At 37.1% G+C, this 16,985-nt stretch overlaps 1 protein-coding gene across 1 annotated transcript in view; it reads right to left on the bottom strand.

Annotated features, from left to right (window-relative positions):
* ADGB (androglobin) overlaps positions 1–16,985 on the bottom strand; it is a 155,746-nt gene that overhangs the window by 77,553 nt on the left and 61,208 nt on the right. Inside the window, exons 13-17 of the mRNA XM_019638918.1 lie at positions 12,404–12,533; positions 6,494–6,527; positions 5,407–5,590; positions 4,584–4,647; positions 981–999 (exon numbers count right to left, since the gene is read on the bottom strand). Coding sequence (XP_019494463.1) covers positions 981–999; positions 4,584–4,647; positions 5,407–5,590; positions 6,494–6,527; positions 12,404–12,533 — 431 coding nt within the window. The remainder of the gene's footprint in view (positions 1–980; positions 1,000–4,583; positions 4,648–5,406; positions 5,591–6,493; positions 6,528–12,403; positions 12,534–16,985) is intronic.

Below are 16,985 nucleotides of genomic sequence, written 5' to 3' on the forward strand. Positions count from 1 at the left end.
ACAGCTAGAGCATGGACTAGGCTATATGCCATGAATAATATTTAAATCGATCTGATCATCAGTGTGCATCATTTCTCCTGTTCTGCCAAGACTTCTTCCTTTTTTTGTTTGCATTTAATGGACACAGTCTTAGAAACATTACAGAATAAAAGCCCAGACATCTTCAGTCCTTTGGTGATTAAATGCACATTAGCAAATCTATGTCTTGTCCTGATTCACTATTGTAAAGCATGAGCAGAGGCTAGAAGTATCATCGGGATTGTTGCGAAACGTTTAAAAGCAGTGGCCCCTCTCTGCTTTTATTCATTTCCCTCATCATGGTTTAAGTATAAAGCACTGTGAATGAAGGTAGTTGTCAGGGTTAGCTGCAGGGGTGTGGGTGTTTTTCTTTGTTTTTGTTTTGTTTTTTTGAGGGGGGAGGTAGTTTTATTTTAACTTTATGGGCTCCTTCCTCTCCCCCCCTTTTATGGCGATCTAATTGCAATGGTTAAAAGCAACTAACCAGTTCTTTAGAATATGCTCTCTAGCCAAGTCTAACTTTATTTAGACGCTGTAGATGGACAAGCTTCATTGTTTGAACCAAAATGGGAACATTAAACAAACATCACAGCCCTCACTGATAACATTGTGACTTTGCTGTCAAGTGTAGAATTCTCCCTTCAAGAAAAAGCTTGTGACCATTTTGTATGGCTTGTCTGGAAACTTCTGTAAATCTTGTTTTAGTAAAATATTTTTTTGTTATTCTACTTTGCCTTTGTACAGTTTATTTTACTGTGTTTATTTCATTTTCCCAATGTGACAATCGTATTTAAAAATTAAAACTGATGAAACACTCTGTTCTGGTCTTCACCGTCTGACAAATTGAATGGCAAGAGGTAGGTTTTGCCAGGTTCTTTTTACTGATGCAGATTTGTGTTTAAGCTATCACTGAATGGAGTATTTTTAAGCTGGCCCTGAGCATATATATAAAGCATCGGTACCTAAACTTTTTTTTACCGCCTAGAAATTTGAAATAAATATGTGTTGTCTGATTAGCTAGATGATCATTGGTGTCTTGCCACAGTGTTTGAAAATTACTGTACAAGAGAGTCATCAAAGCAGCAGTTGTGACTGACTTTACATGTTGTGCCATGTTTGTGACAGGCATTGGGGTTATGACCTTTTTCTTAGTTCTTGTCTGAAGACTTCATGTGTGACCACTGGTGTGTGTTACTAGGAAACACCAGTCCGATGATCATTTGGGGTTTGCTGAGGCATTTGAGTTTTCCTTAGAGCCCTGACGAGCAACTCTTCAGCAAGCAGCTTGCCTAAGTGTCCTGTTACTGATTCTTCCTTTCGTTCCTCTAGTGTTTGCTATGGGCGCTCCTTTTATTTTTTAGTTTGTTATTCGGTAATTTTTTCTGCATTGACAGAGCTCCTCCCCTCACAAACTCTACTTTCCCACCCCTCTGCATATCTAATTCTTGATTCTTGTTTTTAAGTCATCAATGTAGCCAGTCTGAGTATGTAAATGTTAACCTGTGGGTCGGAACCCTGTCTCTCGCAGTTTTAAGATAATGGATATTATAACCCATCTGAATTTCCCCCACTCTTACTCTTGTAACTTCTGGAGTTTCTTCAGAATGTGGTGTATTTTATTGTGCTCCTATGTAAGATGGAGAATTATCTATTAAAATTACATTTTCAACATAAAAAAAAAAAAAAAGACTCCAGTCCAGGTGGCAGCACCTGTAGCCACTAAAGTCAGGAATCCTGCCCTCAGGCCACAACCAATCCTTCCTTTCAGGTCACACTCAAAGCCATTAAGTTTGGGCTCCTCTAAGAAAAAGTTATTGCTTTCTGATACCACTGACATTAAAAACAAAGCAAAACAAAACAAAAAAATGGAGTGAAGAGGTCTGTATAGGATGTCATCATTTTATTTTGCCAAACTGGGGCTTTAAAAGAAAAAAAAATTCTATATTTATCATCACTTCATAAAAATAGGATCAGAATAAAGAACAGTTGGCCATTTTTCAAACACACACACACACACACACACACACACACACACACACACACAACACACTGAGGATGATGCATAATAAACACTCATATGCAAACTGCCTTTATTAATAATAATGGCAGCCAACATTTATTTTCACTTACTAAGTAATACGCATTCTTCTAAGTGTTTTAGATACATTATCTCACTTATTCCCCACCTCTACGATGTAGGTCTCTTATTACTGCCATTTTATAGAGAAGAAAACAGAGGCAAAGAGAACTGAAATAACTTGCTCAGAGTCCCACCCCAAGTGGAATGTGGATTCAAAACCAGACGGTCAGGCTCCAGAGACTCTAATCTGCTTTTTTCTAAAGACCACCTGGTAAGAGAGACACAAGCTCCACGTGAGACAGCCCCTGTTCTCATGATGCTTGTGAGTGCCACTTACTAGTCTGGAGATCTTGGGCAATTTACTCAAACTGGGTCTGCCTCAGTTTTGCTACCTGAAAAATGATGGTAAGAACAGGCCTTTCAGACAAATACCATATGATCTCACTTATACGTGGATTCTAAGGAACTGAATGGATGGGAGATGTGGACGGAGATAGTCTCAGAGACACGGAGGAAAAACTGAGGGTTGCTAGTTGGGAGGGGGTGGGGATGAAGGAGAAGGGGAAGGGATGGGACAATACAAATTGGTAACTACAATCTGGCCTCAGGGATAGACAAGACAGTCTGGGGAATATAATCAACAATGTTGTAAATATTTCTTAGGGGGCCAGATGGACTCAAGTCTTGTTGGGGAGACCACTTCATAGTTGGTGTAGAGGCCTGACCACCACACTGTATATCTGAAGCTGATGCTGAATAATATTGTATGTCAACTATAATTATATATACGTATAGTCACGGGACGTGGAGTAGAGAGTGGGAATGGAGTCAATGGAATTACAATAGATAAGCATGATATCGGGGGTGGGAGGGCAGTAGATGGGGGAGGGGGGTTGTTACTTTGTGAGGGTGAAAAGGATAACTATTGCATTGTTCTGTACACCTGAAACTAACAATAAAAAACTTAAAAGAAAAAAAAAAGAACAGGCCTTTCATAGGGTTTGCTATGAGGTGTTAATGCAAGGAAGAACATAGTTCAGGGCTGGCAACAGAGTAAGCACCTATAAATGACTATTGTTTTATTAGTGCCAGTAGTTTGAATGTGGATAGCTAAGTTAATTGTAAACTGTACCTCGTTCTCATACCATACTCTGGGTTCAGTTATTCCCAGTTAACAGCTTTGTTATCCTCATAAAGTCAAAGCATTTCTCTGGGTGTTTTTAGAGACAGACTCCAGGACCATGCTGACTGATCCCCCTCTACTCCCAGCCCTCAGTCACTACTACAGATGAGATTCTGACTTTCAAAGCAGGCAGCCAGCTACAGAGCACCTCTTGAGGAAAGCTTGCAAGGTTTTCTGTGCCTGTGTTTTCATCTAGTACAAGTGCAATGGGAAAAGTCATTTCCAAGACTCCTGGCATCCCCCAACTCTGCCTACTGCTCATAGAGATGTAAGATTATCTCGGGATTGGGGTGATGGGGATGCCTGTGTGGCCCCATAAAGCAACAGGCAAGTTTCAGTGCGATTTAGTTTCCAAGAATGTGTTTCATAGTTTCCCCCCAAAATTCCATTCAAGGTGAGATTTGTTCATTCATTCATTCAATAATGTTTTATTGAGTTCTCGCCTCATGCCAGGACTGGTATTGCAATAGTAAACAAAAGGACAGAATCCTTCCCCTAAAGATGCTGACATGGGTGGGTAGGTGGAGGTGCACTGAGAAGGCATCAGTCAGTTAGAATGGAGGGGGTCAGTGTCTGGGTGAGGACAGGTCATGACGGAGTGCATGGGGTCAGGGAACTTGACCCAGACTCTATGACCAGGGAAGGAGGTCTCAGGGTCAAGGGCATCCACGCTGCTCTGAAGGATTTCTCGGCATTAGCCAGATTAAGATAATAGGAATATAGTGGGATGAGAGAAGAACATGAGCAAAACTAACAGAAGTGGTAGTAAAAATGAGCTATGTTTTAAGAACTGCACACACTGCAGTAAACGCTTAATTGAAATGAAATATAGTGACTCTATTTGTGCTTCTCCTTCATTTATTCATAAAGAAAAAAATTCTTTAAATTTTTTTTAATTTTTAAAAATGTATTTTTCCATTACCGTTGATATACAATATTAGATGAGTTTCAGGTGCACTAAACAACATAGTGATTACACATTTATGTACCTCGCAAAGTGATTACCCCAGTAAGCCTATTACTATTACTAAGTCTGACACTGTATAAAGTTATTACAATGTGAATTTATACAATGATGCAGCTCAGCATTGAACCACTACAACATAATCAGATGGATCCTATAAGAGGTAGTGGAATTTGGCTTAGCGTCTGCGTGAGAGATTAGCAGAAAACCCTAAGAATTAATTTTTTAAATAAAATCATGTTACAAGTAAAGAAATTTGAAGGTGTTTTTCACTAGCATGATTCTATCATAGATTTAAGCATGAGAAAAGAAAGAAGAAGAGATCATAATATATTTACCTTGAATTCTGTTTTTTGAAAGTTAAGGCAATATGAACTTGGCTTGTGGAAAACATAGATATTCCTGAAAAACATTATTTATAACAGGTTATTGTCATTATAGGCAACAGACTAGTACTATTGTACATGTTGAGTTCCTTAGACTCAATTACAGGCAGAACAAAATGAAGACAAGATAAAAGTTAAAAAATAACTCAGAAACAAGAAAAGTGGTTGCCAGGGACTGAGGGTGCAGGAAATAGGGAGAGGTTGGTAAAATAGCACAAAATTTCAGTTATATGAGAAATAAGGTCTGAAGATCTATGTCTAACATAGTGACCATAGTGGATAACACAATTGTACAATTGAAATTTGCTAAGTGAGTAAAACTTAAATATTCTCATCAAAAATAAATTAATTAATAAATTAGTTAATTAAATAAAGGACATATGTGAGGTGATGGATGTATTAACTAAGATGATAGGAGGAATCTTTGATAATGTGTACACATGTCAATTCAAAATAATGTACACTTCAAATATCTTACAATTTTCTTTGTCAATTATACCTCAATAAATCTAGGGAAAAATAACAACTGTATTGAACTAGTTACCTGAAAGAGACAAAAATTACCTCTCTCAGTGACTAAACTGTAAAATTGGTTTGGCTTTTAATGTTCTAGGTGGACAATCAACTCTGCCATTTTTTTCCTTCTAACATTTTTGTTTGATATTATATCAACATCAAACTAACATTGGCTTACCTCTTTTAAATAATAGCTCTAAATGAATAGCTTATATATTGGCTATATTAAATGCACAGATACAAAAAAAATTGTACTTACTGGAAGCATACACAGAAGTCTTCAAAATCTAACCATATTTCTTTAGAAACACCATTATTTATTGCTATAAGTTCCTCTTGTGATTTTTCCAGTGCTGTTGTCGTCTGGCTGACTAAATCTCGCTCCAAACTAAACCCCTCAGCTAGATGGGCTGTGTCATTCAATCCAAGGTCTATTAGTTCATCTGTGCATGGCAGGAGACAGACATGTCAAACACACTCCTCTGTTGTTAAATATTAATTTATGAAGGTATGGAAAATTATGCAGGGGAGTTCATATATCAAAGTCTATTTTTGAGAAAACATTCACTGAGATAACATTTACATGCAGGCCTCAAATTTGTGGAGGTCCATATAGACACACATATTCATACACTCAGGAGAATTTAGTCATGGCATACGCATAAGTAGAGTGTTTCTAAACACTCTATGAGTAGGAATTTCTAAATCACTTTCATAAATTTGGGCACATATTCTTTTGAGACTATAGAGTTATAACAGAAATTAGCCATCTTATGTACTTGAAATCTGCTATAAACAGATATATTCATATAAAAGGGGATGGCTCAGACAACAGAAGGAGAAATGAAAACTTGAAAGATCTATTGTGATTAATGTATTTCAGTAAGGGACTTAATTACTCCACACGGTTGGTGATTCTGTAATCTCATTTCATGTTCATCAGGTAACTCCATAAAATTCTGACAAACTCCTTGACCCCAAATTTGCCACCTTACACTTTATGGGATTTGAAGTTGGGCCAAGTCTTCTTTATTTAGGAACCGAGGAATTTGCAATAGTTTTAGTACTTTGATCACAACGTGCATGCATTAAAAACCTGTGAACTTGACTCATGGGACTTTAATCAGATAGTCTTTCATTTTTACTTTAAGTTTGACTTTATTAATAACAAATGAGATTATCAGATTTTTCTTGTCCAGAGCGGATTAGACTCAGTACATCAGAGAGACACTGGAGAGAGACTGCTGAGAGGCGGGGGAGGGAGAGCTAAAAGCTGTTGAGAAGCAGAGATCCCTTTGTGCTTTGATGTCTATGAAAAAAAAGCCATGAGAAGATTATCAACTTACCTTTTCCAAGTGTAACCTGTGGAGCAATTTTACCCTGTGAATTGAAAGGAACACATTTAAAAAACCACATATAAATTCAAGAAAACATTGCAGCTATCCAGTGCACTACAGTTTTTAAAAGAGTCAACAGAGTCTTTTAAACATTGAAGAACTAGATTTCTGAAAACACTAAGGCATACAGTAAAACAGAATTTGTTTTTAATCTTAAAATTCAAAAAATGTAAATGTAATGAATAATTGATTGAGGGTTTAAGTTTGACATTAAAATGCAGAATATTTGAGTGAATTAAATGATTGAATCTTGTAATAAAAGTTAAAGTAAAACAATAATATCCCTAAGTAGATATATAACTTGATATGAGACATCTGTCATTAATACAGATTGAGTATAATGAGATTATGATTGGCAGTTAATGGATAAAACCTAGAAAGACTGGTTTCAAATTATAAAAATGGTTCCTCAAAATTTTAAGAGGGGAATTAAGTCAAATTCACATGTACAACTCTGTTTTCTCTGGAATATGATTAAAATAAGTATAAAAGATAAAATGGTATAAATTTGTACAGACTGATGATGGGTAATGTTGACAATATTTTGAATGATGTAAAGTGGTATCTCTAACAGAGTAGAGATAACGGAATACTCAGTGCTAGTAAGAAGAAAGCCTATTCATGCCTTAGGACCCCGGAAACAATTAGTAGGCATCTGAGAAATAGAGAATGAGATATGAGCTAAACACAGGAATGGGGTGAGTGTCTATATAAGGAACAGACAATTCTCCACTCCTCGCTAATGCATTCAGCATCTAGAGTTCTTCTGCCTAAACAGGACACTGGGAGTTGCTTATAGTGGAGAAATTACAAGAGAAATCTTCAGATCTGGGTTCACAGATAACATGGAAAGCAGGAGGAGCTACGATACAGAGAAGACAGGAATTAGGTAAATGTTCACATGCTGAACCTTGAGGCTTTCCGCAACTCTGTGCTGCAAGCTCCAGTAACACAGGTGGATAAGTGTATGCCAATCCCTGAGACCCCACTCCACCCCCGTAGGGAGATTAGATGACCCTCAATGGCAGAAACTGACCAGAGCATCGGAAAAACCTCAGGGAATCTGACACTTGGAACTAATCCCACCTCCAAATGAAGCTAATTCATCCCCAGTGATCCTAAATTAAAGATACCAGTTGTCAAGCTCTATCAGTGCCGTAAAGCTGCTTCCAATCATTAGCTCTCTAGTGTCATAAATTCCTTAAATGCATGTGTACAACAAAGTATGGCCAGGCAACTGAGGAAAGGTTCTTATGTAAAAGATACTAATTGGTGTAGGTGAGGAGAATCATAGAAAACAGAGACGATAATATAAGAAGAAAATTTTCAAATTAGCAAGATCAGAAAGGTAAGAATTCACTTATCAAATAATAAACGGCTACAAAAATATAATCAAGAACAAGAGAGAGCTCTTAGAAACTAAATATAGGAAAGTGAAATAAGTTCAACAGAAAGTTTGAATGATAAAGTTGAGGCAAATGACAAAGGGACTAAAACTATAAAACTTTCATAAGAAAACACGGCAAAAGCTTCATGATATTGGATTTTTTGAATAGGATACCAAAAGCACAGGCAACAAAAGTAAAAATAGATAAATTGGACTACATCAAAATAAAAATCGGATATTCAAAGGACACAATCAATAGAATGAAAATGCAACCTACAGAAATTAGTTACAAAAGATATATTTAATAGAGGGTTAACATCCAGAATATACAAAGAACAACAACGAATTTTGTTTTTAATGGGCAAAGAACTTGAACATTTATCCCAAGACCATATATAATTGGCTGATAAGCAAATGAAAAGATGCTCAGCATCACTAATCCTTAGGGAAATGCAGATCCAACCTACAAGGAGTTACCACCTCACACCTATTAGGATGGCTACTATTTAAAAAGCAAAACAAAACACTAATTTCTACCCTCAAGTAATGGTCTAGAGCAGCTGTTCTCAACCTTCCTAATGCTGCGACCCCTTAATACAGTTCCTCATGTTGTGGTGACCCCCAACCATAAAATTATTTTCGTTGCTACTCTATAACTGTAATTTTGCTACTGTTATGAATCGTAATGTAAATATCTTTTTGTTTTCCGATGGTCTTAGGCGACCCCTGTGAAAGGGTCGTTCGACCCCCAAAGGGGTCACGACCCACAGGTTGAGAACCGCTGCTCTAGAGACTACAGATAACCTTCTGATTCTTGATCTTTTATATGTGATTCTTTCTGCCCTCTTGAAAAGTTTTAGGATTTTCCTTTTATTCTTGGAATAATAAAATTTTACAATGATTGGCCTTGGTGATGATTCTTTTAATATGAACTTGGTACTCCATGAGCCTGTTCAAGCTGGAAACTCATGTTTTTCAGTTCTGGAGAATTTTCTTAAACTATTTCCTTTAGAATTTCTTTTTCCCAGTACAATATTAAATACATTCACATTGCTGTGCAACCAATGTCCAGGACTCATGTCATCTTTCTAAACTAAAACATTATACCCATGAAACAATTTCTCATCACTGCCTCTCCTCAGCCCCTTAAAACCATGTTACTTTTTTGTCTCTAGAAATCTGACTACTTTAGGCACCTCATATAAATGAAATGATACAGTATTTGTATTTTGTAATTGGCTTATTTCAATTAGTATAATATCCTCATAGTTCACCCATGTTGTATCATGTGTCAAAATTTTTTCCTTTAAGGTGAAATAATATTCCATTGTGCATATATACCACATTTTTAAATCCATTTATTCAGCAATGGACACTTGGTGAATAATGCTGCTATGAACATGGGTGTACAAATACCTCTTTGAGATGCTTCTTTCGATTATTTTGGATATATACCCAGATATGAAAGAGTTGTGGAATATGGAATTGGATACGGTTGTTCTATTTTTTATTTTTTCAGGAACCACCATACTGTTTTCCATAGTGACTGTACCATTTTATATTCCCACCCAGAGTGCACACAGGTTCCAATTTCTCCACATCCTCACCAACACTTACAAAGGATTAAGGAAGTGCTTCAAAATTCTGAGAGAAAGAACATCCAAACTGGAATTCTATGTCCCACCAAAACATAAATCAGGTGGGAAGGTAGAATATGGGTATCTTAAAACATAAAAATTCTCATAACTTTCACTTCCCATAAATAGCTTCTCAGGAAATATTGGAGGATTAAGGCATAAACTAGGAAGAGAACATAGTTTCTGGAAAATAAGAAATCAATCAGAGGAAAGAAACAAAAGGAAGTCCAAAGATGACAGGGGCAAGTTTTCCTCAAGTTTAAACTGGAACAAAAGAGCAAAGGATCCAGCGGGTGATGTCTCCAGGAAAATGGTGGGCATTAACAGCATATCTGATGCGTTTGTGTGGCAAATGGTGTTCAGAGGGATTTTCTTTTTTTTTTCCTTTCTTTTTTTTTTTAGAGTTTGAGAAGGCCTACTAATGTGTCATAGAAAAACATGCAAATAAAAAAATGCACTAATTAGCTTGTACAAAAAGTTGCATAAGGAAAGAAATGTCATAATATTTGCTTCAGCAATAATAATCCTTATACAGCTAGAATACTGATTCAACAAAAACTTGTGAAATGAAAAAATCTGGAAGACAGAGGAAAGTCGAAGGATGTGGAGAAATTCTTATCTTCCATAACAGAAAGTCAAGAGATAATGTCTACATTCATAGATCAAAAAATAACAGAATCTGGTCATCTAACAAATCTGTGATGGTATCTGCCATACAGTAGACATTTTCACAGGCGCTGAAGGAGAAACAATACATAACAAAACCAACATCTCAGTCATCATAAAGCCTACTATTTAGAAATATGGAGGGACCTACTAGAAGAAACTTTTAAATAAAGTAAGTGATTGTGAAAAGGAAGGTTAAGTAACGAGGAGTGATAAGACAGATTGACTATTGTTATGATCTTACTGGTAATTTTGACTCTTTAAAATGACTGCATGCAATAAATTTTTAAAAAATCTTTAAAATGTTAAAACCTATTCATTTTCCTTACAAGATTCTCATCTTGTAGTCTCTGCTTTCCAACTAATACTGAAAAAAAGGTTTACCTATATGTGATGGTGTGCCCTCCAAGGTATCGTGCACCATCTATAGAGTTTGGTAGAAGTAAACTATGGTTCATTCATATAATGAAATATTAAGAATAAAGACACTCTTTAGGTATAGATATGATAGTATTGCCAGTATGTATTAAGTAAAAACTTTTTCAAATTAAAAAAAAATTTAAATTTTAAATTTTAATGTAAAATTTGAGTAGAAAAAAAGGAGGTGGTGGAATGGTGTGTGTGTATGTGCGCGTGCGTGCATGCGTGCGTGCGTGTGTGCGTGTGTGTGTGTGTGTGTGTGTGTGTGTAATATTTACGTAAAGAAACCCTGACAGTGTCCTAAAGAAGGCAGAGTAGTGAAAACAGGAAAGGGCCATAAATGGAAGTAAGACTTCTTAATGTATGCCTTATATTTTTATTTTTGAACATGTGAATGTATTCTCTATTTAAAAATAAATACCTTTTCACACCCGTCACATTGGCAAAAGTTGAAATGTCAGACAATATAAGCGTTGGCCAGGATGTGGGGCGGAGAATATTGTCATCCGGTGCTGACAGGCATGGGTATACATGCCCCACACCGGGAAACTGCTTGAGGTTAAACTGTGAGGTTAAACAGGTGAATGTCCTGTGACCCAACAATTATACTCCCAGGTTCATATCCCAGCAGGGCTCCCTAGTCTAGCGTCCACCGGGGCCAATGGTGAGATTTCAGGAGTCCATAAACATGGACAGTTTTTAAAAAATTACATCTTTAGCTGAAGTTCAACATTTTCTTCCATTATCAATTTACCAATTCAGATGAGTTGCCACAATGCTATTAGCAATAACTGTGACTTTATCCACAAGAGAAATCACAATATTTTACCTTATATTATAGTTGTTGTAAATATCTTAAAATATCATGTGTGCTGATCAGGACTTTGAAATTGTAGCAATTAAGCCCATTATTAGATTTCAAGGGGTCCTGTCTACCTGTGTACAGATACTCCTGTGACCTGTAGCTGGCCAACTATCTGGCAACTATATTTAGTAGTCATTCCACCACCAAGTAGTGAGGTTGTGTTCTCACAATGCTAACCCAGACAGCTATATTGCCTTCTACTGCTCCCTAACAAAAATATTCAACCAATATGCAGAAAGAGATGAGCTGTTTTCATCGTGTGTTAAAATTTTAGAAAATGGACAATGGGAGACATAGCACATAAAAGTTTCTGAACCCTGGAACTAAAAAAACTCGTGAACATGTGTACAGAGACATTCAAGAATACTCATGGTACCACTGTTTGCAATAGTAAGAAACAGGAAGCAATGAATATATCCATTAACACTGTGAAAGTTATGTATTAATTGCCTTCCACCAGTGAAATGCATGAACTGTGACCATGCAACAAGAGATAAATCTCACAAAGGATGTTAAACGAAAGAAGTTCCAGGAGAATTAATGCAAGAGCCCATTTAAGTTAAATTACATAACAATTAAACTGAGCTATATATTGGTTATAAATGTATACTTAATTGGCAAAATTCAGAGTATGGAGTTAATTAATACCAAACTGTAAGTGGCAGATAGAAAACACAACCTAGAAGAGACACACAGGGGACTTTTGGAAGAGATGACTATTCCATTACACTGATCTAAGTGATGGTACATGGAAGCTCACTTATATTAATATTTATTCTGTTCAGATGCATGTTACACATTCTTTTTTATGTATAATATATCTCATAATTTAAGAAAAACCTTATAATTAAGAAATGAATCACTAATAAGAGTACCGTAGTTACCTGAGACATAGTTCCTGTCAATTGACTTAATTCTGATGGACTCAAGTTTGCAGTTTCATCATTTTCAGTAAAGGAAGATAAACCAGATCCTGGAGGCATCCCTTTCTTAATAAGATATTGTACATAATGACTAACAGCGAAAAAAAGAAAAAGAAAAAGAAACTTCTGTTATCTTAATCTCTTGTTTAAAGTTACTAATAAGTAACTGCAGTTTTGTATTGAGATGTAATTGCACATAACATTATATTAGTTTCAGGTGTACAACAAATATTTCGGCATTTGTATATATTGTAAAATGTTCACAAGTCTAGTTAACATCCATCACCACACAGTTATAATTTTTTTCCTTGTGATAAGAACTTTTAAGATCTCTCTTAGTAACTTTCAAATATACAATACAGTATTATTAACCATAGTCACCATGTTGTACGTTGTATCCTCAGGACTTATTTATTTTATAACTGGAATTTTGTACCTTTTGACTCTCTTCACCCATTTTTCCACCCACCAATCTAACCAATCTGTTCTCTATGAGTTTGTTTTCCTGTTTTCTTGTTTCCTTTTTTTAAAGTTATTTTTTATTTTTTAGATTTCACATATAAGTGAAATATGGTATTTATCTTTCTTTGTCTGACTTATTTTACTTAGTATAATACCCTCAAGGTCCATCCATGTTTTTGCAAATTGCAATGTTTCTTTCTTTTTATCACTGAATAATATTCAATTTTATATTAAGTGCAATTTGTCAACAATAGAAAGTTCTGATTTTGTTCATTTTATCATTCCCATTCTTTTACAATTAATCATATTTTTCCTTCATGTCAAAAACATTGAATTCCTTTCTATATTACTGAAGAAATGTTCTCTATCAGTCACCGCAACTGTGTAAAAATTTTCTGGAAACTATTTTAAATCCTTTTGCCGCAATGGCCGGATATATCCAAAATTTTTTTTTTAAAGATTTGTATTGGGGAATTGGGGGGTTGGGAACAGTACTGGGAAACTGGGGGAGGGGGAACAGACACGTTGCTGTCGTTTTGTTCTTCAGTCTAGCTGTGGAGGACGTTGCCTCACTGGCCCAAGTTGGCACCATCATTGCGTTCCTCCCCGGGGGAGGCAGATCAGTCGTGGGCCTCTGGACGGCCACTCACTGCGGCTGATGGCCGCTCACGCTGGCTGCTGGCTACACACGGTAGCCCATGGCAACCCACTGCCACAGGGGCTGCAGCCTACGCGGTCGCCAGCGACCCACTGCAGCCCAGCTCCAGGTTGAGTCGCTGCCCAGCATCTTAGCTGTGGAGGGCAGCGTCACCGGCCCCCACATGCGGGATCCGAACTGGGGCCCTCTGGCATCCCAAGCCAGCACTCAACCATCGCACCACTCGGCAGGCCCTATCCAAAATTTTTATACATAAAAATAATGTCATTTATATACAAAGCAGCTCAAATTGTTATTATTAAATGCATAAAATAGTGAAAATATAAACTTTTTGTTTTTTGTGAATTTCTGACAGATTTTGAAAAAAAAACTTGAAATCAATTAATGCAGTGAAAGAGTTAAAGCTGTGGTCATCAATTTTGAATATTCATCAGAACATAAGAATTTCATAACATTTAGATTGACTTACGTAAGTCTCAAAGTAATGTATCAGTGTAATAGGTTCAGAGTCAAATTTTAATTATGAGTCTTGAGCACTTAAGTTTATAATTGAGACATTCATACTAGCAATTCAAGTTTACAGTATTTACTTTCAAGTAATTGCTATATGACCCCAAATCACCATTGCCATAGCTAGAAATTTATAGGCACAATAAAAAAGACATATTTTATAGTATATATATTTTAGGTAAATGTGTTTCAAAGAAAAAATTAAATTTCATGTATACAGACTTCCTAGACTTTCTATAAAACAATTCCCCTCAAGCTAAACGTCTTTGATTTACCCGGAACTGCCACTAGAGGGCAGCACAGACATATTTATGAGGCTCCCATTTTGTCAAACACTGCCAGGCGCCAAGAATGGGCAGATCTAACATGTTGCTACAGTGACAGTGTTCCAAAGAAAGACAGTAGTGGCAACTGTCACTTTCAAGGGCTCGCAAAAAAAAAAAAAAAAAAAAAAAAAAAAAAGAACTTGCTTTTATGTTGACCTCATAACGCTTTACAGCAAAGTGGGAGAAGGGACATTTCTTTCACGTAGGAGGAAATGCCAATCATATACCTTTGTGTTTGGCCCTGACAGATAGAACGAATATGCTATCAAATTCATAATACAATAGTTCAAGTAGTGAATAGATTAATTGAATCCAATCAAGCATTAAAGTCACCTGTACCTGGGTCATAGAATTTAATCCACCTTAATCAAGTAATAAAGGTGAAAGGAGGTATAAGAAAATCAAGGAAGAAAGCAAATGGAGTTCAGGTTGTGAAACCAGCTCATTGTGGTCCCTGTGGACACAGGTTTCAGAAGTCTGGGTGTGGCATCCTGAATCATGAGAAAACTTGTCCTGGTAGTTTGCTGCCCTGGTTCTTACAATCTATAAGAGCTCTGACTAATATGCACCCTCAATCAGCTGAGAAAAAAATGAAAAATTACCCGGAATGGTAAAATCGTCAGCTGAGTGGGTATTATTAAGCATAAAATTAGAAAAATAATGAAACATTAACATGTTAATGTTAAATTTAGGATAATTCTACATATATGTGGGTTTTTGGTGTTGTTTTGGGTTTTTTTGCATTTGTAACACTTGAAAGAATTTAGCATGTTATATAATCCAACAAATTAGGCTTTAAAAATGTATATTACAATATTTAATTTTAGCTTTATGATTAAGTTAAAAGATAAGAAAATTTTGGTTTGTAAAGACTAACAGTATGGATGGGAAAAATTAAGGTTTGCAAATACATGAGTTTGATTATTTGAACTTTTAATATGACTGACCACTTGGCAAGATTTTATTTGCTATGATTTTTGGCATTAAAGTACTTAAAGAGAAAATAAAATATACAGCAGTAATGTTGTAAATGCAATTTATGATGTTTAAATTCAGCTAACTAAATTTATTTAAAGCTTTTATAAAAAGTAATAGATTTATGTATAAAATAAAAATTATTATAAATTAAAATGAGAGTTTGAGGAAGATGTAACAGTAACAAATTTTAAAACCCAGAGTAGCAGGAAATGGTCTTTTTCTGTTTATGAAGCTGTCCTTCAAGGCTTGACATTGCTAACTGCCAGGGTCTGTGCTGCCTCAGGGTCCCTCCTCACCCACTGCTCAGTGTTCAATCATCAATGCATAGAAATGACAGGATCCTTAAAGGTTAAAGATTTGAAGAATATCTCTTAATATTCTCAACTTAAATAGAGTCCATAAAAATGTAAATTAACTGGCTATGAGGTAAAGAGGCTTTAAAAGTAGGATGACTTTTCTAAATTTTGACTGCTTTTCTGCTTCGGTTTCTATTCCTATCATGGATTTTAATACATCCAAGAGAAGGCTAAGGTCATATCTAATGGTCATTATATGTGTGACCTATAATATAAGCCATGCAATAATTTTAATAAAGCTTTACTGAAGTTTAAAATACATTCAGAAATACTGGAGAGAAATCTGGTGCCTGTCCAGTCTGCCCTTTGAGTGTGTCATCCTTGCAGGTGACCAGGTGAGGTTCTGACCCAGTCCAAAGCTGGCCACTGAGTTCGCTGGCCTGGGGGCCTTCTGGAAGGGAACCCACTATAGGCCAAGTTCAGTGACAGTCTGTGCCTGCTCGGGGCCACCTGGCATGAGCCACAAAGCAATTCAGAGATGGCTGCCACCCAAGCTGTTTCTTGGAGGTGCCTCAAGAAGGCAAGCTGCAAACCAAGGCTTGCTAGTACCGGGCTTAGGGGTGCTCAGCAAGAGGCTCAGGACATGCGGAAGCCAGATGTTGCTTGTTTGGGTTTTGTGGACCTTAGAGATTTTAGGAAAGTCTGCAGTATGAGCCAAGGCAGGCCGTTTATACGGAAAAGCCACTGGAAGCGGCTTGGGTGCGTCTGAAAGTTAGGTGGGGTGGGGTCTGAGGGAATAACTAGGGCAGAGCAGATGAAAGGTGATAGCCAGTTTGATGGAGACACAGATACGGTGTCTGCCTGTGTCTGCACGCAGGGAGGGGGCGGGCTCAACAAAGAAACAATGGCTTCCACCAGCTCCTCCATCCAGCAGAAAGCTGCCCCTCCAGCCCTCACCCTGAGGCCAGACAACTCAGTTCCTCCCCTTATGTCACTGGCACCTTGAGCTGTTGTCCCAGTGCTGGAGCTCAAGGTGAGTGAGCCCATCAGTGGGTAAGTCTGTGCATGGGTACCTTAGGAGAAGCACCTAAGACAGCAGCTGCCCTCCATCTCACTCAGCCAGTCTCTGCTGGGTTTCACAGTCAGAACTTATGGGGACTTCTCTCCCTGGCACTGAAGCCCTGGGCTGGGGGAGAGGCTGGGACTCCTCATTCCCCGTGGGGGGGGTGAGGTGGGGGCAACTCCGCAGCGAGGTAGCCCTCCCAATTTTTTTTTAAAGATTTTTATTGGGGAATTGGGGGGATGGGAACAGT

This window comes from Hipposideros armiger, unplaced genomic scaffold (assembly GCF_001890085.2).
Source record: "Hipposideros armiger isolate ML-2016 unplaced genomic scaffold, ASM189008v1 scaffold_41, whole genome shotgun sequence".
In the NCBI taxonomy this organism is placed as follows: Eukaryota; Metazoa; Chordata; class Mammalia; order Chiroptera; family Hipposideridae; genus Hipposideros; species Hipposideros armiger.